General features: G+C 32.7%; 1 protein-coding gene across 3 annotated transcripts in view; it reads right to left on the reverse strand.

The window, feature by feature from the left end:
* Nucleotides 1–543: 543 nt before the first annotated feature.
* Nucleotides 544–23,236, reverse strand: part of UBA6 (ubiquitin like modifier activating enzyme 6) — an 84,054-nt gene continuing 61,361 nt past the window's right edge. For 2 of the 3 annotated variants that reach the window (XM_057726409.1, XM_057726408.1), the window contains 16 exons: nucleotides 22,782–22,859; nucleotides 21,112–21,293; nucleotides 19,460–19,565; nucleotides 17,605–17,694; nucleotides 17,418–17,498; nucleotides 16,306–16,434; nucleotides 14,781–14,832; nucleotides 14,627–14,690; nucleotides 13,596–13,665; nucleotides 12,198–12,269; nucleotides 9,206–9,323; nucleotides 7,818–8,011; nucleotides 6,999–7,126; nucleotides 4,591–4,678; nucleotides 4,318–4,412; nucleotides 544–2,932 (listed from right to left, as the gene is read on the reverse strand). In XM_057726409.1, the coding sequence (XP_057582392.1) occupies nucleotides 2,797–2,932; nucleotides 4,318–4,412; nucleotides 4,591–4,678; nucleotides 6,999–7,126; nucleotides 7,818–8,011; nucleotides 9,206–9,323; nucleotides 12,198–12,269; nucleotides 13,596–13,665; nucleotides 14,627–14,690; nucleotides 14,781–14,832; nucleotides 16,306–16,434; nucleotides 17,418–17,498; nucleotides 17,605–17,694; nucleotides 19,460–19,565; nucleotides 21,112–21,293; nucleotides 22,782–22,859 (1,683 nt within the window). In that variant the 3' untranslated portion in view covers nucleotides 544–2,796. The remainder of the gene's footprint in view (nucleotides 2,933–4,317; nucleotides 4,413–4,590; nucleotides 4,679–6,998; nucleotides 7,127–7,817; nucleotides 8,012–9,205; nucleotides 9,324–12,197; nucleotides 12,270–13,595; nucleotides 13,666–14,626; nucleotides 14,691–14,780; nucleotides 14,833–16,305; nucleotides 16,435–17,417; nucleotides 17,499–17,604; nucleotides 17,695–19,459; nucleotides 19,566–21,111; nucleotides 21,294–22,781; nucleotides 22,860–23,236) is intronic. The other variant, XM_057726410.1, reaches the window with a different exon arrangement.

The following is a 23,236-nucleotide window of genomic DNA, read 5'->3' on the forward strand; positions in this document are numbered from 1 at the left end:
GCAAAATAGTTAAGCCCATACCTAACGGCTGTATACTAAATGGTTGTATATTTACAATCACAATGAATTTTTGATAAGATTCATTACAGTTGAAAGGATTATTATTAGGGCAAGAGATTTTTTCCCCTCAAGATTTCAAGAGGACAATTTTTTTGGTCTTTATTTTACTAATTATAAAATAGTGGATTCTAAACATTGCTGATGTTTTTATGTCTTGTCACTGACACCACCAGGGAGTGCCATAATCCATAAGAAATAGATATAAAGATACACACCTCTAACCAAGTTCTACCTTTGGGACAATTTAGAGGAACTGATAGATATGTATACTGCTTTGAACTCTAGAAAGGAATGGACTTTGGAAACCCCCAACCAACAGTGTGGGATTTACCAGATCTTCTAGGTTTTACAATTTCCCCTCAATTGTTTTAAAAGAATTTCCAGGACTCAAAAGTACTTTGAAGTAATGTCTGTCCACATCCAGTGAGTGTTGTATCTCTATGACTGCAAAACTTGAAAACTAGGAAACACTAAAGCAACACTACTCACAAAATGAATAGTAAAACTAGAATCTCTGGAGTCAACTATGGAACAGGATTTACAAAGATATTGTCAAATTTATTTTTAATAAGTAAAAAATCACTAGTGGTACCATACAAAATCAAATCATTAATTTTTGCACCTGGTATTTCAATCACCAGCAGTGATCTCATGGTACAGAAATAAAACAGATAATGAAAAAAAATTGTCATTAAATTCACTGACTTTCCAGCTTAGTAGAACTAAAAAGAAGACATTAATGGCAATAACCGTTACCTATAGCAAAAAAAAAGCAATGACAAAATGGTTTCAGATTTAATCACAAAACAAACTTAATCCTTGTTGGTTTTATTTATAACTGCTAAAGCACTGATCTCTGTAAATAAGAACTGATAGCATGGTTCTGTTCTAAATTTAATTCTGAAGAGATGTGGAGATTTAGATCAAATATAAGCAAGCTACTAGATCATAGTTGAGAATTACTGAATGGCTACCTGGAAAATATCAGTTCTTGTCATAGAGCACAAAACAAAAAAGAACAGACTCCTTATAGAAAAGTCCTTTTATTGCTGCTAGCCTCTAAAGTTCCAAGCCATAAAGCTTTGATATTCCTGGATTCAATTTTAAGTAATATTAATTTTAAACATTATATTTGCAATATATATGATGGGAGAGGGTAGGATATGATGAACCAAAATTAATTGCTTATTTTAGAGGTAGCCATTTCTTTAAACTCATTCTGTCCATTTAGCCTCACCTCCAATGCAAATCACCCTTTAATCATACAAACTCACCCTTCACTCCCAAATATATTTTCCCAATTGGAAGATACTTTTACAAAAGAATGAAACAATACAGCTGGTTGACTAAGTAATTTAAACTATTTGTAAGTGGAATAAAAGGAAAGTTAAGTAGAGAATATAAAAACATACCAAATTGTAGTAATACTGATGTGAATCTAGTTTTTAATTTATCAAAGTACCTATTAATGGTTTGAACAGAAGAGCAGAAGAAAAGCAGCTAGAGGGAAATGATGTTCTGTGGTTACAAAATGCCAATTGCTTTAGAATGCATGATAGCCTTGGAAATAAATGAAACACTTGCTGTTTTCACCGAGTTTATAATGTTGAGTACATGTCACGTTACTTTAATGAAAGCATTTCTATGAAAATCTGCAATAGCTCATATCAGAAAACAGAAAGTTTCTATCAATAAAGACCTAAAAAAATAAATTTTTATCTTTGTCAACTCCCTTTCTGGGAATGTAGGATTAAATAATACATTTCCCTTTAAAATAAAATATTAAATTATTATTTTTTTCTGTCTATTAGGTTGCTGGAAGAAAAAAAATCAAGACAGCTAGTGATAATTTTTTAATTTCTACTTTTCATCTACTTCTAAGGACACTCCCTTTACAAAACCTTTTAGTCTCATATACTATAACAATCAGGTTTAGAGTTCCAAATAAATAAAATAGCCACATTAGAAGGCATACTGAAGAATCAAATGACTACCCATACTTATCTGTTCACATTCATGGATTCTTTAAGAGGGCTGTAAGAAGTCCATACACTATTGTTAACATTTAGTCCCAGTTAACACCTGTCATCTGATGTGCTCATGACTTACAACACTGATGCTATCAGCAAAGATCCTGATTTTGGGGAGACAGTGATATAACAAACTCGTTAAATTAGCAGAGGTAACAGGTCAGTAAACTGTAACTGTACAATTTTAAATGTCTACTCTTCATCCACTGCTACTATCACTCCTACACTGGTGTTAAATTCAAAGCCTCATCATGAGAGGTGCAGGGAGCCAAACACTGTATAGAAAAATGGGCCTCAAATGCTAAACAAAAAGAAATTCATAAAATGGGATTAAACCTTTTGGATAGTTGCATTTGCTACTTTCCATTTCTTGATCTTTTATCTCTTCTGGTCTTGGATACATATTTTTTCCTTCTTTTCATCCAAAGAGGTTAATACACAATTTTTTGGTAAGCATTATAAAATGGCATTCCAGTTCAAAGTTGCTTGTGATCACATCCACATATGAAGCACTACATAAGTATATACTATGCTTCAAAATGCTTTACAATTCTTCACTGTAGTTTTTTTTTTTTTTAACTGATGTTTCCCTTAAATTAAGGCTTCATCAAAGAGAAATCCATAGCATTATGAACTGACTTTTTAAGCTCCTGAATAAGTGCATTCTTTCCGAAATCAAGTAGTCCTAAATTTAAGACAACTTCTGTTAATCAGTGTCATGACTAAAGTAGTATCTTACTGGAGGTCCAGGTAAATCTTCATCTCCATCAGTATCTGGAGCAAATGACACAGTAAGATCCACATATTTCTTTTCAGTAGAAGGTTTCACAAGTTTATGCATTCTAAGAAAAACAAGGACAAATAATTTGGTAAATTCTGTAAAATTAAAGAGTGATTTGGTGATGATGTTGTCCAAAGAATCTGGGCTTGTTTAAATTTATTTTTAAATCCAATAATTCACCTGCTGTCACACAATTATTTTCTTTACTAAAACCTCTAAAATCAAGATACTCATTTACCTAACAGTGAATCAATTTTTACCTCTGCTGGTAATGATAAAGAATACAGACCATTTATTAAAAAACAAAAAACCCTACACAAAAAAACCCAAAATGTGAGCAATGCTTTTAAAAAATCAATATATCAAATATAGATTCCTGCCCTTGCGAATGAAGCTTATATTACTGGGAGGGGGGACCACAAACAATATAGTAACTATTAGTGATAAATGCTGTGAGAAAGAGAGAAAGTAAATCAGAGTAAAGGGGATTAAGGCATGCTAGGCTGGGGTACTGGACAGGATGCAGTATTAAACAGGGTTCAGAGAGGTCTCTTCAGGAAGTACAAAGACCAGAGGTGAGAGTTAGTCAGATGGCCATCTCAGAAAGAGTTGCAAGCTGAGGGAAAAACGAGATCAAAGGTCCCATGCTGGAGACTGGAATGTTCAAGGAAAAGGAGGCTAGTAAAACTGGAATATTGTGAGCAAGGAGAGAGAAGTATGAAAGAAACTTAGAGGGGTAAGTGGGAACTAGATATTTTAGGGCCTTGCAGACCCCTATAAAGATTGGCTGTTTTTGCTCCCTCTCTTCCTTTAAGTCTCTGCTCAAATGTCAGCTTATCCAACTAGAATATGAAGGGAAGAGGGAATACCTAGATTACCCTATATGCTGTAGCAATTTAACACCGCCTTATTCTGCTTTATTTTTCCATAGCCCTTATCACCATCTGACATACATGTCTAGTTGTTACGCAAACTCCTCCAGCAGGGCAGGGGCTTTGCTTTGCTCACTGCTGTATTCCTAATGTTTACAAAAGTACCTGGTACATAGCAGGCATTCTTTAAAAAAAATCTGTTCAATAAATGAAAACAACAATTTGGTATTAAAAAAAAACTTCAGTCTCAAAAGCCTAGTCCTTATGTGTTTGCACATAAGAGGTGGATCTACTTTTACCTGGTATATTGACCAAATCAGGTTTCTAAGCTTATTAGCTTAAAAGCTGACTCAAATATAATAAATTAACAAGGGTATTGTAATCCTATAAATCTTGCTTGACAGGCAGCCTGTGGAGCTTGGTAGATTCACTGTCTTTATTTATTGCCATTAGATAGGAGTAAATGACATATTTTTATCTGAACTTCAATAACCTCTATATTTAATTTTGTAGTGTGCATCCAACTTATATTTCAATTTTTGAGAATCTCTTGCATATAATGTTCAATACTTACGTTAACTTCAATCTTTTTGCATGACCAGGCATTACAGGAACATAAAGCATTTTGACTCCCTGTACCACCATTGTTGGCTCAATTCCGTACTTCTCCTAAAAGTGAATACCCAAAAGAGAAACAATCAAAGCTCCATCCAAATATAAAATGCTGGATGACAATGTTTTACAACCAGTAAAAGAGAGCAAACTCCTGCTAAATAATATTTATAAAAACCTCTAATGAAATTATGTATAAAACAGACTCAAAGCAACTAATGAATAATTGTCTCACTTTGACTGCATTTATGAAATCCAAAAGGGTGAAATCTTCTTTTCCATGTATAGTCCATCTGTCCCAAATTGTAAATGATATTCCATTTCTGTTGTAGAAAAATATTCAGAATAAAAACATTTACATTTTCTTCTCTTTAGTAATAATCAAAACCCCCAGAAGTCCACTATTTGTGATTTAGCTAGATATAAATGTGGGAGTAAAAAAGAAAAATATAACTTAAAATATTCCATAATTTTAATTCCCCATCACACCACACAGGTAACCACTTTTATCAGTACCTTATCTTTCCAGTATCTTACTATAAATCAATATGTCTTAGCAAGAGAGTTCTGTTTCTCTCTTTAAATAGTTACATGAGTTTTACTTTGTGGATGTTCCAGTTTCCTATTACCAGACACGGGTTGTTCTAATCTTTGCCAGAATGAATATCCTGTTTTGAGATGAGAGCAAATGTATCTGCAAGTTTGAAATATAGTGTTATATTTGCCTTAATATGGGTTATATTATTTCATACTCTCATCAGTAATGTGTGAGAGTACTTTCTTACGCTCTTGTCAAGGTAACAGTTTTCACATTTTTGGTTGTTAACCAATTTAAAAAGTGAAAAATGGAAGTCCAGGGGAATTGTTTCGCTTTGTTATACAGCTTTTGGAACTAGATTCTTAATCTCATTATCCATTAGTCAGACACTAGAGTGGCTTCTAATTCATCCGTGTTAGGCAGACACTGATGAAACCATAAGAAAGTACTGTGCTAAACAGTGTGGCAGATTAAGTGTTGTGAGAGTTCTACGGCTAGTTTAGTCAACAATGCTTCATGCTACATGGAAAAGAACGAAACTGGACTCCTATCTTACACCATACACAAAAATCACCGCAGAATTGATTGAAGACTTGGATGTAAGACCTGAAACCATAAAACTCCTAGAAGAAAACTTAAGTGGTAAGCTCCCTGACGTTGGTTTTGGTGATGATTTTTTAGATTTGACACCAAAAGCAAAGGCAGCAAAAGCAAAAATAAATAAGTGGGACTACATTAAACTAAAAATCTTCTGCACAGCAAAGAAAACCACCAACAAAATGAAAAGAAAACCTACTGACTGGAAGAAAATATTTGCAAATCATGTATCTGATAAGGGGTTAATATCCAAAATATATAATGAACTCATACAACTCTACAGCAAAAAACCCCAAAGAATCCAACAACAGAATGAGCAGAGGACCTGAACAGACATTATCCCAAAGAAGACATACAGATGGCCAACAGGTACATGAAGAGATGCTCAATTATCACCAGTTATCAGGGAAATACAAGTCAAAAGCATGATGATATATCACCACACACCTATTAGGATGGCTATCATCAAAAAACAAAAGATAACAAGTGTTGGCAAGGATGTGAAGGAATTGGAACCGCTGTACATTCTTGGTGGGAATGTAAAAATGATACAGCCACTATGGAATGGAGTATGTAGGTTCTTCAAAAAATTAAAGACAGAACTACCATATGATCTAGCAATTCCACTGCTGGGTATTTATCCAAAGAAAATGCGAATCCTAACTTGAAAAGATATCTGTACTCCCATGTTCACTGTAGCATTATCTATAATAGCTAAGACATGGAATCATCTAAGTGTCCACTGAAAGATGAATGGATAAAGAAAGTGTGGTATTACATACAATGAATTATATACAGTATTCAGCCATAAAAAGAATGAAATCCTGTCATTTATGACAACATGGATGGACCTTGACATTACGCTGAATGAAGTAAGTCCGAAGAGAAAGACAGATACTTTATCATCTCATATATATGTGGAATCTAAAACAAACAAATCCCACAAAAAAACTCAACCAACCAACCAGACAAAAACCAAAAAAATCCCAAGGTCATAGATATAGAGAACATTGATAGTGCCAGAAGCAGGTGGTGAGGGTGGGCAAAACGGATAAAGGGAGTCAAAAGGTACAAACTTACAGTTGTAAGATGAGTTAAGTCATGCATATATAATGTGCAGCATGGTGACTATAGTTAATAATACTGTATTGCATATTTGAGAGTTGCTAAGTAAATCTTAAATGTTATCACCATCAGAAAAAAAAAATTCTGTAACTATGTATGATAATGGATGGTGACTGGACTCGTGATGATCATTTCACAACAAATACAGGTGTCGAATTATTGTGTTGTACACTCGAAACTAATATAATGCTGTATGTCAATTATGCAATAAAAAAAGAAAAAAGAAAAAAAGAAAAAAAAGAAATGCTACATGAAGCATTTGAAGTGATGGGAAGGATTTATATACATACGAGAAAAAGAGAGATAAAATTATTTTTGCCTTTTAAAAGGTAAATAAATTATTTCATTCTCATTATGCAAGAGAAACAGACCTTCACGCATACCTGATTTCAGTTTTTCTTACTTCAGATGTCTCTGTAAACACTATAATTGGAATGGCTAAGTTAAGGAAACAATTTTTGTAAGCTTCAAATGGATAGTCACCAGCTACTTTGATCATCTCCAATGCAACCTAGATAAAAGAAGGTGATCTGATTATATAAATCACCTAACACTATTCAAGACTTTAATTGCATCTATATAATTTTCCTGAATTCTTCTCAAGCATTTCTGTGTAGAGAATAAAAGCAGCTAGTGGACTGGAGTAATATAAATTTCTTATAAACCTCTAAATATAGTAGCCTAAAATCATTTAATAATAGGAACAATAATTACAAAGCTTCTAAGAATAACACTACAGTATGGTATGATAACTAGGGCCATTCTAAAGATTCTCAATCATTAAGGAAAGACTAAATTGAAAGAAATTCAAATCACTAACAGGAATTATATTTATTTTAAGACAAAGAACTAAAATCCAATATAATCAAAGAGCAAAGACTAGGGCAGTTCATTTTATTCAAGAAAAATAGAGTATCTGGATTGTATGGAGGATACAAAGATGATTAAGAGGATTATTGCCTGTAAGAAAAATTATACTCTATCTTGACAGAGCTTATTTTTTTATGTTAAAATGTATTATCTGTAAAAGTTCAAAATACAGATTACTGTATTTTCAGAAATATCCTACAATTTAAAATTATAAGATCAATATGTATCCCTCCTTCTCTAAGATCTCTGAGTGAATGGTTTGGGATGGCATAACAGGGAAGACAGAAAAGAAGCAATGAAAAAGATGCATTTTCAAAGAGTAATAATCTCACCAAGCCAGAAACTGCAGCAGTGGATGTTGCAATAGCAGGTATAATTCTACCTGCTATGCGTTTTGTTTTCAAACGGTCAGCAGGTTCAATGCTATACATTTTGGCACGAAGATTTGATGCAGCTGTGATGAAATCTATGTGTCCATTATGATCATCATCTTTTTCAAATGAAAGCACTGCCATCTGAAGGTCACCTGATGACAAAAACCAGAAAAACAAAGTTTCCTAGTAAGTGATAAAGGCTTTTACTAGGTAAAAAGCAATGTAGCTTCACTACTGTCAAAGATTCCTTTTTGTTTAGGTTTGCAAATGTCTGAAAAATACAAAAATAAATAAATAAATAAATTTTAAGAAATCCAGGGAACTGAAGTTATTGAAGGACATGAAAATGATGGCTTTAATACCACTAAATTAGAAAAGTTTTGATATTAAAAAAAAACTTTCTAAAAAGTAGAAATTAAGAAAGCCATGTACATCTGCTATTAAGTGGTTTACAATAAAAAAGTCAACACTGGATACTGTTCAAAAATTGATTCCACAAATACTACTCTGAAACATTTTACCTATGGTAACTAAGAATAGGGTATAATAGTCTAATAAAAATAAGTGTCTTTGTGAAAGATTTCTAGATTAGTAGTTCCCCAAATCATTCTGTAGACAGGTGCAGTTTAATCTGTGATGAAATGAGAAAGTTAGAAATGATAATAAGTTTTTTCCAGAATTATATTAACTTAGGATATCAACCTCTTACTTGCAAAATAAATAGTCGGCTAATCTAGGCTTTTTTCCCTGAATTTTACTGGTTTTTGTGTAAAATTCCATAAGTTTGGAAACTGCTGATTTATGTAGTAAAAAAGATGTTGAGCAGGTCTAAAAACATGAGTTAATACAGATCTGTTTTTAAAGAATTAAAAGTTCACTTTCCCTATATTTAAGACCATTTAGCAAGGGTGCACATAGGTTAGGTTAGTATTCCCTGTGTGTAATTATGGAGACTAAGCAGCCAAGAAGAAATCTGTCTATGATTTTTTTCCCTAAAGTGTTTTAACTGGGTCTCAGAGTTAGTCTCCAAAGGACTCCATTTTTTATTCATTATGCTAGCCATATGTTAAAAAGGATTCACACAATAGAATCTTAAGAACTAAAACAATCAGAACAGCAAAAACAAAGCAGACTTACATTTCAGCCTTCTACGGTAGGGAAATGGTGAAGAAAATTATGAATTGAGTCACAGTTAAAGATGAACACTGACTTTCATATGATCATGAAATCAAGTAATATTATTATTTTTGCTGTTATGATTTAATTCCACAACTTTCCGAATGTAGGGCTTAGTGGAAATAAAAATCCCTTCAGTTCAAAACATTTTTATAAAGATTTCCCCTTACTTGTGGTAGCTTCATTAGATGAAATAGCCTTTTCTAGCTGGAAAACAGCATTCCTCTCATCTTCACTGCTAACAGGAACATGGTCTGGTTTCCTTGCAGTTTCATCTGTTTGAACAACCTTTAAATATACGTATGAATATTCATTAGTGATATCACATCCTACACCTAAGTTCGATTAACAAATCCATTTTTATCAAACAGGTCACAAAGAGAAAACATTCTATCTAGTTTAATTAGATTATCTATCATTATGGTCCAATGCATTTTACACCTTCTATTGGTAAGTAATCTTAGGTTTTTCACCTATTTATTATCTATTGCCTCACACTTGACATGTAAACTCTAAGAGAACAGGGATCTTTATCTTGTTCACTGAGAGAACCTCAATATATCTAAAATAAACTTGCTTACAGTGGATGTTAAAAATACTTACTGAACAGTTTATAAGATCTAAGTTCATACAAATCTCTTTTAAAATTCCGCACTAAAATAAAGTTAATCAGCAGTTTGTGATTCTGACAAATCAACTTCCAACCAAATTACATACTTCTAACTAGTGTAGAGCTGTTTTCTGTCTCCAAAGAAATTGAAGAAAACCACAAAATATATAATATGAGCATCTTTTAAAATATTTATTGACTGCTGACAAGAAGTTCTATCCCAAAGAATATGTCTTCCTTCATATAACTGCATGGTTACGGCAGCACACATAAGTAATTTATCTTTAAGAAATTACTTATTAAACACAAGGGCAGTGAAGTTAATATTCTCAAACCAGGAAACTAGCTACATCATCACTAAAATACTATTTCTTATTAAAAAGACAAATCTAACTTGCGTTTTTAAAAAATTTTTTTATTTTATTTTTGGCTGCGTTGGGTCTTCATTGCTGCACACAGGCTTTCTCTAGTTGTGATGAGCGGGGGCTACTCTTTGTTGCGGTGCACTGTTTCTCATTGCGGTGGCTTCTCTTGTTGCAGAGCACGGGCTCTAGGTGCGTGGGCTTCAGCAGTTGCGGCACATGGGCTCAGTAGTTGTGGCTCTTGGGCTCTAGAGCACAGGCTCAGTAGTTGTGACACATGGGCTTCGCTGCTTCAAGGCACGTGGGATCTTCCTGGCCCAGGGCTCGAACCCATGTCCCTTGCATTGGTAGGCGGATTCTTAACCACTGCACCACCAGGGAAGCCCCCTAACTTGAATTTTACATATTAAATATCATTATAAATATTCGAGAAACATTAGGTCAGGAAAGCAGTAATTTTTATTTGTCAGAATGTGTAGCTGGTATTTTTTGGCTGTGGCATCTGTTAACTACAAGTGCTAGACCCTGAAGCTTCGGTGGGAGCTGCTTCAAGGAGTTGTGAGAAAGCTCGTAAGTCATGTTAAAACTGTAGTTAAGTTGCTCAGGATAATTTATTACCCCTAAACTTCAATAGAGAAAGATGCAATTCAAGCTAGAAAATATACTGAAGGGCAGTAGAGACCTGTAACGTTATTGATGCATATTTCCTTGGCTTCTGTCTAACAGTTTTGTCCATTAGAAACATGGGCTAGGAATTTTCTTTATATAGGAATTTTGTTTTTCCTTTGTGTACTTTTGTTCTTGATAAACTACAAGTCTGAACATTTCACTCAGAAAACTTACTTACTTATACTAAATGAACTGCCTACAAGTTTTTCTTTTCCCTAAAATAAAAATGCAGAGTGGAAGACTGCACACACCATTTCCTACTTGAATTTTGCAGGAAGGCAGTCATTACCTCACATTTTCCAGTATAGCTAAAGGGTTAAGGGAACAAAAGTTTGTTTTGTGATTTATTTTTTTTAGAGTGCATACAAAAAGGCATATAATGAACATGTGAAATATTTAGTATTTTCAAACTTTTCTATTTACCCTGCCTAAATTTCATGTTTCATCTTTATTAATACTCCGTCTCTTTCTCCTTCCAACATATTTGCCTGACAAAATTCCAACCCTTGTTACAATCCAATTTTCCAGCTATTTATAGTAGCACCCAAGCAGCTGATTTTTCTCCAGCCACATTTACTGGAATACATTAAGTGGAATTAACATTAAGGGGATCCTAAATATTGTCCCGAAATACTACATCTTCTAATTCCCCACTTTTTCCACTCCCCTGGGCAACTATTTCAAATCTTTTTTTTCTCTGCTCAAACTTCCTCTGTCTTCTCCCTGTCATTCGGAGCTATTAAGCTTGCTTCTTTTTTCAACTAAGAAAATAATCTTTTTTTCTCACACACTCAAACCAATTCCTTACAAATCCTGTGAGCGCTACTGCAAAATACGCACAGAATCCAACCTCTTACTACAACTTCCCTGTTACACCCTACTTCATTCAAACCATCATCATCTCTTGCCCATAATATCCTAATAGCTATTTCTGCTTCCTCTCTCCTGTTCCATATAATCATTTTTAACACAATCACCAGGGTCATCCTTTTAAATATGTCAGATTGTGCCCTCTGCTTAAAATCCTCCACTGGCTTCTTAATCTCACAGTAAAACATGAAGCACTATCATAACCCTCACTATCTCTCCAATCTCACTGTCTACCACTTTTCTCTTGCATATTCTCCTCCAGAAAAATTCTGTTCTTCAAAGTCTTTCAAAGCCTTTCTCTGAACTTGTTCCTGCTGTTTCTCCAGGTAATGGCATGGCTTACTCTCTCACTTCCTTCAGGCTTTTCTGGTCAAATGTTACCATATCAGAGAAGCTTTCCCCTTTTATCTCATATACAATGACACCAGCTCCATCATCCTTTGTTTTCCCTGCTTTATTTTTTCTTCTTAGCACTTAATGCCCATAATGCAATATTATACAATTATTGGCACTGTTTTTTAATAGTCTGTCTCTGGGCCATTAGAATATAACTCCCACAAGAACAAGAATTTTGTTTTGTTCACTATGGGCTTCTCCAGGTTCAGAATGAGACTTGACATAAGTAGAAGTTCAATGAACTTGCACACATACCTTGTTGGAAGGTTTGAATTCCTGAATCTTTACTTCGGAAAGAATATTCAACAGGGTATCTGCTGATAAGTCCTGGTTTTTAAAACAGTAATTTTATCAACATATTCTTAAAATTCTGAATTCTAAAGTTAAAAGCAACCTAAAATAGGTCTTTTATCATACTAAAATGTTTGAATAATTTATGATATAACTGTTTATACCATATCTATTTGTGACATTTACTTTTATTTCTACAGAAATACCATCCATAAAGGCTGGGAGGTGAGGGTGGGTGTGTGTAAAAAAGTACTTATTAGTCAATAAATCTGAAATCATTGTTCTTTCCACAAAGTTTTTAAAAGGTAGTTTTAGGACAGGTTGTGAATATCAGACAGAGTGCCTTGAGATAAGAACTATCTCTTTATTGTTTTACAAAGTTCCCTGTGGAAAGATACTCAATATACATTGACTCAATAAATAAATGAGTAAATGGAATTCATATCTTCGGAAGCAGGAAAATATTTAAATGGTTTAAGATAAACTTAGATGAATTTAAGGCCATATACATGTTTATTATTAAGAATCTGCTTAGGAAAAACTGAGACATGGTGCTTCTAAGGTCACCTATAACTCTTTATCACAAAATTACCACTCATTTCACAAAAAGAATACCCAATTGAATGCCACTATTTTTACCAGACTTTTATGTTATATTCTACTGTATGTTAATTCCAAAAGGGATTAATGTACAACAGGCATTTTTATCTGGATCCAAAACAGCTAGTGCTAGTTATGGATCTGGCTCATATTTCCCATTCAGCCTAGTACCTAAAAGTATAGCAATTTATTCAGCTCTATTATGCATTTGGAAAGGAAAATTCAGTAATGCAGACCTGCCTTTCAAATAAAACTGTATTAGATTCTTTACTTATTAGTAACTGAAGATGATGTCTAAGAGAAAAGGTACAAATGACAAAAGTTAAGAAATGTCAATGTAGGGTAGCATTTTCAAATCTCCTGAAAAGCATGTAAGTTAATTTCACAAAATAAGTCAAACAAATGTTAACAAAGAGAATTGCTAAGGAATATTTAAAAATTATTATGAAACAGGTCACTTTGGGTTTTCAAAGTAATTACAATAATTAAAGTCAGTAGGTTATGTTTTAAAAATATAAGACTGCTTTTACGAATATTTGTTTCACTACTTAAATTCAGAAGAAAAATTTGACTTTCTTACTTAGTAATGCTGCAATGAGATTCTAAACTTCTGCTATATTAGAATGTGCAACACCACAACAAAATGAAAAGTTTATATTGAAGAATTACTCATAACATAAAACACATTTTGATGATGCAATTAGCTAAGTCATCTTATTCTAATCTTTTCTATCACTTGTTAGGGCTTGAAGAATATCTTACCTCTTCTGTAAATGGAATGCAATAGACTGTAGCATATAATTTTGCAGTGTTCAGAAGGAAACTGAAGTGCCTTTTGAAATTAAAAAATAAAGTGTGAATGTACAGTTTCAAAGATGTTTATCGGAAACTATAGCCTTTAAAATGCTGAAGATAAATAACCACAGAATTTTTGCAACAGGATTTTTTTTTTAAAGTTAGGCAATGAAATTCTGGTCTACACAAAGGCACTGCAGAAGTTATACAAGAGAAAACAGCAGATATTTATCCTCATAAGCACTAATATTCAGGTAGTGATCAAGACTACTTTGGGGAGAGAAGTGGCCAGAAGTAGAAAAATTAAAGTATTGAAAGAAAATTCATTTTAATTCATAAGAAAATATTAAAAATTTGGTTTTAAAGAGTGTACAATAAATTCAAATAAGCAAATGAGTTTGTTTAAAAAAAAAAAGGTAAATTTTATAGAAGAAGCAGTCAGGATAAGGTGACTACAATAAGCATCAGAGGAAAAAACTAAGCACAGAATTACTTGTTGAAAGGAAGGTTAACAAGCTAAGTGTTTAATTAAAATATATACATATAAGTGTGTTTGTGTACAAAATATGTATCTAATATAGACAGAATATATAGGTATTTATTCAAAGATCAACTCCTTTGAAAATTAATCTGAGATTATTTAGGGAGTTATTTAGTAGTAATAAAGTGTCTCACATACTGACTTCATTAAATAGGAAAACATTTGTCTTCATTTCACTTTTTTAATGAATAAAGTCAAAGAGATGACACTTTGGCTGCACTTCAAAGAAGACAAAAATAATAAGATTATTTACCATGTAAATAAACAGATTCATCTATGTGTGAGGAAAAGAATTGTGGCTGGCTTTGTTGGCCAAAATGCTATGTTAACGCTTAGATTAACAGGGATGCAATGATTTAACATTAAAGGGCATGTAGTTTTCACCCTGCAATGTAAACCTATACAGTTAACAAGTTTACAATGAAGGGTGTAAATAAAACTGTATATATATACTTACAAAGGTTCATTTAGATCAAATTTTAATGGAGAGGGGGGCCTCTTTGGTGATTGCCAAAACAAACCTAACAAAATACAAAAAAAAAAATTATTTTCTTTGTCAGCAGTCAGTAATAAGTTGCATTAAACTTTCTTCTCAACACTGTTATACTTACTGCCATCTTTTAATCGTGTGTCCAGAGGGAAACAGTGAAGAAGCTGAAGAGCCTAAAGAAAAAAATTGAATTAAAAAAAATCACTACTTAATATTAACTGAAGTTAAAAAAAAATAAACATACATATAAAAGATATACAGTGAAGTCTTCTAGTCACCCTTGTACTCCATCTGTCTATTCTCCAGTCACTGCCTCCCACCCCAACTTGGAATAACGTCTACTGCTATTTTTTATCAATACTTATAGTTTTTTGTGGTTTTTTTTGCATCTATGGCAAACATGAACAGATTATTTTATCCCTTTTACACAATTAGTGGCATATTTTACATATCATTCTGCTCCTTTCAAACAGCTAATCCTTAAAATAAGCAAAAAAACCCCAAACAAACCAGTAAACATACATACTATTTTATATTTTGAAATGATATGCTGTTTAAGAGTTGCTTTAAAACCATCTAGGGGGAGGGTATATATATTGGGTGGGATTATCAGAAACAAGATTTTCTATGATCTGGTAATTGTTAAACCTGGGTGACAAATGTATGAGGAATACATGGAGATTCATCATATGCTATTTTCTCGCTTATTTCTGTGGCTGAATTTTTCCATAATAAAAAAAAGTTAATAAAAGCCATAGAGGATAAGGACAAAAAAGAGTTCTGTAGATTTTGAAACATGAGGTCATTGATAGTCATGGTAAGAATAATTTCAATAGTCATGGGGAAAGAAGACACATTTACTAGATGAAGACACGGCAACAGTGAGTTTAGACCACTTTTCCAAGAAGCAGAGCAAAAAAGGAAGAGAAAAGCAGGGATAAGTATAATTAAAAGACTTTAAAAAGATGAGCTTATTTTATATTCCAATAGGTAAGAGCCTAAAGAGAGGGACAGACTAAAGAGAGTGCCGGACACATTCTAGCTTCTGTATGTAACGAGTAAGAATAACAGCTAATAATTCACTAAATATTTATGGGTATTTATTTATGGGCCAGGTTCTATACAAAATACTTTGCATGTATTAACTCATTTGATCCTCACCACTTATGCTATGAGTCAGGTATGAATTGATTACTCCCATTTTACAATGAGGAAACAGACAAAATGTGATTATTAGATATAGATGGGGAAGGCAAAATTCCAACAAAATTTCTGATGGAATCTCTATTCTCCCAGTCTCTTGCTTTATTCTGAAAAACAAACTTCTTTACGACTATTGACTAAATGTATTCTTTCTTCTCTTGAAGGAACCCCTATTTTATTAAAACCCATTTTGTACACAGAAAGACAAGTATTAGTTAAATGAATAAATGACAAGCCAATGGGTGGCATTTAAATGCATTCTTTAATTAGTAACATTCTGAGAGAAATTAGTTGTGTGCCTCTGTCACTTGTTCTCAGTTAACTTACTAATTTCTGAAAAGCTTCCCGAAAGAAAGAGTAGATATTTCAGGTCAATGAAATTAATTTCACAGTAATTAAATAAGTTTAGACTTTTTTAAAAATGTTTTATAATGCACACTTACCTTATGGTTAAAATATTTTTCAAACTTTAATCTTGCTAACTCTACACACTGGGACCAATTTCTAGGTCTTCTGCTAAGTAACTTAATAACTTGAAAACAGCCTTCTAAACTGTGTCCAGTTTGTATCTTCTAAAATGAGAGGAAAAAACAAAACAAAGCAAACATATGTCCAATGAATCACACAAACATACACACACATATTCCCAGGAAATGTTAGCCAAAGTCTGAAGTGCCAGCTCATGTGTCTTATGATTTTATTATTTTCACCTCAAGCTCCCTGTTCTTGTCTTTCTACTTTCCCTCTTTCTTTTCTTTTTTGGAGGAGGAATGGGAAAAGACAGCATGTAAAATGTTAATTCTAAAGTTTCTTATCTTACAAGGTTATCCTCATGTCTTCCTAGCTGTAAGTTAGTGCTATATATGTAGTTACTACAAGAAGCTCTATGAATAATATTTTACACTAAAAAGTTGGCCTTTTTAGTGTAGGATTAAAGGAAAGTATGAAAACAGCTTCGAAGCTGCCCTCACCATGAGACTAATAAATCTGAGACTATTCCATTCCTGAAATTTTCACTAGAACTTACCTCAGTTTTTTCCAAAGAGCTTAACAATCTGTTTTATTATTTGTAGCTGTCTTATCATTATTATCACATCCTTATTAGGTTGAACCATATGAATTGCTGTTCTGTGAGTCAAACATGGTAAAATATTTGCAATTCCATATAGCTTGACCAAATTAAAAAAAGAAGGGTTATTTGTGACCTGCTCACTTAGCAATTCCTCATATACTTACTGTATATAATAATAATGTATAATCTCTGTTTAAGGAGGTTAACTATTTATAGGCAACTTGAAAATAAGATTACACTGACATTAAGTGTTGGGGTTAACAGATGTAAACTATTACATACAGAATGGATAAAACAACAAGGTCCTACTGTATAGGACAGGGAACTAAATTCAATATCCTGTGATAAACCATAATGGAAAAGAATATGGAAAAGAATGTATATATAAGTATAACTGAATCATTTTTCTGTACAGTAGAAATTAGCACAACATTGTAAATCAACTATACTTCAATTAAAAAAAAACCGTATCAATTTTTTTACCTGTAAGACTTCTTCTGCAGATGGATAGGTTTGCCAAAATTTGTTAAACAATGAAGGCTTGTAGGAAAAGGAACTTTCAAACTATAAGGGAAAAGAGGAAACAACATTACAAATAGAAGTCTTTAAAAGTTGGAAATATCATCTTTTCTACTTCAAAGAAAAATTTCTTAAAAAATATCTCTATTACCTTATCTCTTGCCCATTGTATAGTGTGTTCAATAGCAGCTGGAAAGGATTTTAGGGTACAAAATGGTATTTCCTCTTCTGGGGGATCCCGCTATTTTATAAAGTACGACAACAGTTAAGAGAAGCAATGACAATTTTTTATGGATTGAATTTACTTGAGTGTTTTAAGACCACTAAATAAAATTAAAAAATAAAATAAATTCATTTTTTATCTTCTTTCTCCTAGGCATTAAGAGGAGAAGTTGATTCTTTTGACACTTAACCCACTTGTTTATAGCAATGTAATAACAAACACGAATTCTATTGTCACTTATTATCTGTGCACTCCTTTGGCAGCATGTAGTACTCATAACAGACTACCATATATGTTTACCTTTTTTTTTCCTTCAAGTATCAAGGTGACATTTAAAACTTTACAATATTCTTTATTTTGAAAAGTAATTCAAGAATTCCCAGTATAGTGCTCAGCATACTATGAGTTTCTTTCTCCAGGAAGAGAAAATATTTGTAAGCAGGAATCATGTTCTTGATGCTTGGTATAGTTTCTTGCAGAAAGTGTGTATTAAATAAATGGCAAATGTCTTTGTTGTGTCATGTGAAAAAGTACCATTGAAGAAATCCATATTCTCTTAAAGGGTACATGTGGTACATTTAGTCTCATTGGCTTACCCAATCTAAAACAACTCATTTTGTCTCTTTTTACTTAGAAATTTGTATTTTAGTGTGATGACCTATAAAATACCATGGAATATTTTATAAATCAAAGAAGAAAGCCAGATGGAGTATTCAATTTTTCTGAGTGTGAAGTGAGAGAGTATAAGTATAGGAGGATTGGGAAAGATGTGGTAGAATGAGAGAATCAAGGGAACTTTCTGAACTTTGTAACATCCCCTACTTTGAAGATCTTCTAGTATGACCCCAGCATATCATGATTTTCTCAATCTAACTTCCTTCAAATCAAACTTAGCAATTTTGCCTATTACAATGTTTTTACTATATAAACTTCTGATTGCACAAGAGTAAAGAGGAAACCAAATTTCAATGAAATTAAAAAATTTTACTAAACCAAACATATCCATTAAATAAAGGGATATTTATGCTTATAAAATAAAATTCTTCTTTTAATTTTACAGCTTGGGTTGACCTTTTTTTAAATCCCCAAGCCTACACTTCCTAGGCCAGTGATTTTCAAATATGGCAGTATCTTAAAATCACTTGTGGAGGTTAAAACAAAAGTTACATTTGTATCATTTATATAAAATAAATGGATATAAATGGCTTGGTCCCTCATATGGAGATACTGAATCTTCAGTAAGATTTTGGGTGGGTCACCCGTTCAAAGGTTGCTAAAAAATGAATCAGCAGCTCTGACCCCAGGCTGTGGACTGGTATCAGGCCATGGCCTGTTAGGAATTGGGCTGCACAGCAGGAAGTTAGCAGTGGACAAGCAAGCAAAGCTTCATCTGCCACTCCCCATCGCTTGCATTACTGTGTGAATCATCCTCCCCATCACTTGCATTACTGCCTGAACCATACCCACCCGCACCCCTCCCCCCACAATGGCAAAACTGCCTTCCACGAAACTGGTCCCTGGTGCCAAAACAGTTGGGGACCGCTGCAGTAAACACAAGAATAACATTCCAGAAACAAAATTTTGATGATCACAAAAAAATAAGTTCAGCTACATTTTAAAAAACCTCTGCACATATGCACAGACATCATTGGCAGATCAAAAACAAAGGGGATTAGGAACACTAAACCAAATTTGCTGACTCATGAAGAGAAATAAACCATGAGATATAAAAATGATGAGATATAAAGAAGAGACATTTACTTAAAAAGACTGGTTCACTTACATGACTATTATAGGATTCAGTTAAATGAGGTACAATAACTTCAGTGTGTCCCTTAGTGCCCATTGTTCCAGAATCTAAGAGGGGCCGTAGATTTGCTAAGCAACGGCTACATGAAAAGAAAATAGGTAACAAACATAAAAGTGAGCAATAACAATGTAAGCAGAGGAAACCTTACCACTTTCTACTGACCATTTCACATGTTGATCACTTCTTGGATATAATATTTTAGGAAATAGATATATTACCACCAAACAACCCATTTATTATTACCATCCTCTTCCTCCCATAAACTCTGTTGCTCAACCTGGCAATTTTTGTCTCCACCCTCCATTACCAAAGTTTGGTAGATTTAGAACAAGATACATTATGTTTATCTTGTTCTAAAACTCCTGCATAGAATGGATGAACAACAAGGTCCTAATGTATAGCACAGGGAACTATATTCAATATCCTGTGATAAACTATAATGGAAAAGAATATTAAAAAAAGAATGTATATATATGTATTACTAAGTCACTTTGCTGTACAGCAGAGAGTGGCACAACACTGTAAATCAACTATACGTCAATAAAAAAAATTGAAAAAGAAAAAACAAAAAACAAAACTCCTATGAAGTTTTAGGCTTCAACTTTTTTTCTCTGGGTTAACTCTTAATTAATGTGTTACCCTTTCTTCTTTTGCTTTCTATTTCTTCTTTGGTTATTTTCTGACTGTAAGTTCTACCTCACTATATCTTTCCAACATTTTCTCCAACCCAAACCTTCTTTCTCAACACTTACAATAACTATATTCTACACACTTTAATTTCTTAAAGTTTCTTTTTGCCTTTCTCTGTCCAAGATTACAAATTTTCCACTATACTCTCAACTGGTAAATTTTCCTGCTAATAAATCTGCTCTAGCACCCTAACATTAAAGAGGCATATAAAGATATGAGAAGGATTTTGTAAGCTGTATACATCATAGTCATTTATTCATTTACTTATTTAACAAATATTTACTGAATGATGCCATATATTGAGCACTGAGGATAGTGATGGGAAAATAACTGAATAAATGATTTAGTGAGGAAACAAACATTAAATAAATATGCATGTCAATAAAAAATAAGTGCTATGAAGGAAGGAAGAGTGCTGTGAAAGATTATCACAGGAGGATCTAATTTAGAATTTCAGGGTTAAAGAAAGTTTATTTGAATAAAGACATTCAGGCTGATACTGAAAGGATGAGGGAAAAAACTAAAGGAAGTGAAGAGTATGCAGGTAGATTTGGGGTCAGGCATTTCAGAACAAGATAAACAAAATTTCCTGAGGTTGAAGGAGAGTATGTGCAAGTTCCTGAGGTGAAAAGTGTTGGAGGCTCCCCTGTAAGAACTTACAGAAAGAATGTGTAGCTAGAATAAGGGGAGCCAGGAAGAAAGAGTAAATTTTAAGCTGGAGTGGTGGACAGATTGTAGATAATCTAAGAAAAACATTTAGGCCATTTAAAAATTTTTAAATTTTATTCTATCTGTAATGGGAAATCATCAAAAGATTTGGGTTCAAGGAGAATGATAACAGGAACATAAAGAAGAGTCAGAAAATTCAATAAATAGGTATGAGAAATGAAGTGAAAACAAGACAATTTCTATGAATCTGAATTTCAAGAACATACCTGTCTACATATCTCCTGGCTTCCACATTATCTAATGCTGTAATAATTATATCCTGCTTAGTATAGAACTCATCATTGTAAATCACCTCAGTGGCTGGACATATTTTGTTCAAGTGTGCATCTATCTTTAATTGAGGATTTATTTTCAGGGTTGCATCAGCAGCAGTATAGCTTTTAGGTTTCTAAACAAATAACATAAAAACAGAAGACATAAAATGGTAAACAGGAAAAATAGACCATGATTGAACTTATACACTTTATATATGAAGAATAATGTAATGAGACCAGTTTTCATTTCTAGTTTGTGGAAGTTACATTTATTGCAGCCATGCCACATTTAATAATGCACATTAGAATAATTCACACATTATTAATAAAAACAACCTCTATTTTACAGCTAAGTACTTTAGAATTCTTAAAATATTAGTTAAAAGTCAAATTAAAAGAACATTTTTCCCTAGTAATGAGGTCTGAATTGAGTAAGTACCTAGAAAAAAAATGAGATCCCATTCAATAAAATATTAGAAATTCAAGCTCTACAGAAAATAAACTCTCAGAGGTATGGTAACTTAATATCAGTACTTTGGTACTAAAATCTTTAAAAAATTTTTACCATTTCTGGATGGAAATATTAAAAAAATTATTATATATGTTTCATTTTTATAAAAAGATTGCTCTTTTCTTTCAGATTTAGTGATCATTTTTAAATCACTGATGTCATATCAAGTGCAATCAAAGTTTATTTGGGAGTACTGGCTCTGACACTAAATACCTATCGACCATTCTGTTTGAACGCATGCATCTAGTTTTAATGGTATTTGTCTCTTCTCATATTGTTAGGCTGAAATGTATTTACTTCTCCTTGCTATTAGCATATATACAAACAAACTGTAAATTTCACTAGAAATTTAAAACAAACAGGCCTTAATAGTTCTTTTATAGGTAAAATGCACAAAGGTCAGTGAATGAGTCTTGTGACATAAATTTTAGTTCACGTGAGTTCATTTAGTTCAATGGCCCCTATTAGGGGGTTCTTTATATTTGGATAAGTGAGGCCATTAGGTTAACTATGCCACTATTTAACCATATAAAAGTATGCTTTAATTATTTTTCTGTTCACGACACTTCTAAGCTTAGTTTACTAAGATTCTCAATGAGTTGTACAACATAAAGTGAAAAAAATTTCTAAAGAGCAAATTTGCTTGACTGACTAAACTGTTTCTTTTCCTGACAAATATTTTGATCTCTATAAAAAAGAAGACTGAAAATAAGTATTATTTTATAATAAATAGGAATGTTAAATAATCAAAGAGGAAAAGAGCAAAAAATTCTCTTAAAATTTACCTGTTTTGTAGTAAAGATTAAAAAAAAGATCTATAAAAACTTCAAATTAAGGAACCTGTTTTTATATACTAAGATGTTTCCAAAATGAAATACATAGAAACATCTTGATTATAAAATGAAAAAAATATTGCCCATGATTCACAACTCAGATTTTAACACCCAAAATCAGTGCAAAAATTAATTTTTATATTAAAAAATTACATATTTTCCCTACTGTCATTCCCATTATTTGATAATTTGAGAGATTCTATTAATAAAAAAGAAACTCTCTTCTTTTTTGCCTAACATAATAGATGATTCAAATTTGAAACAGTGTAACAACACACCTGTATGTGATGAGGACGAAACAGGAACTGTCTATTCAAGTTGGATTTTTCTATCAAGTCAGGATCTGTTACTGTAACCTAGTATCAAGGAAAAAAACGGCTGAAATTATATAAGAGATAAATTTAAATCTACTTTGCTTTTCTCTGAATGACTAAAACAACTCCCACAAGTTATTCTAAATTATTTTGGCTGGTGAAAGTTATAAGAATATGAGTACTCCAAAACTGGTTACCAATACCACTGCTTTTATGCTTATATTTAATGATAATGTTTAGCATAGGAACATGTCAAACAAAACAGTTGAAATCAAATGCAACTCCTGCTCAAAACTTTTTTTAACTATTCATAACAAAATAGAGGCTAAACATCACTATCACATTTTAAGAACATGTAATGGATTAGCGATAGAGGAGTTAGCTCTTCTTTCTACACATATTTATTCTCAATCCCAATC

This window comes from Hippopotamus amphibius, chromosome 3, assembly GCF_030028045.1.
Source record: "Hippopotamus amphibius kiboko isolate mHipAmp2 chromosome 3, mHipAmp2.hap2, whole genome shotgun sequence".
In the NCBI taxonomy this organism is placed as follows: domain Eukaryota; kingdom Metazoa; phylum Chordata; class Mammalia; order Artiodactyla; family Hippopotamidae; genus Hippopotamus; species Hippopotamus amphibius.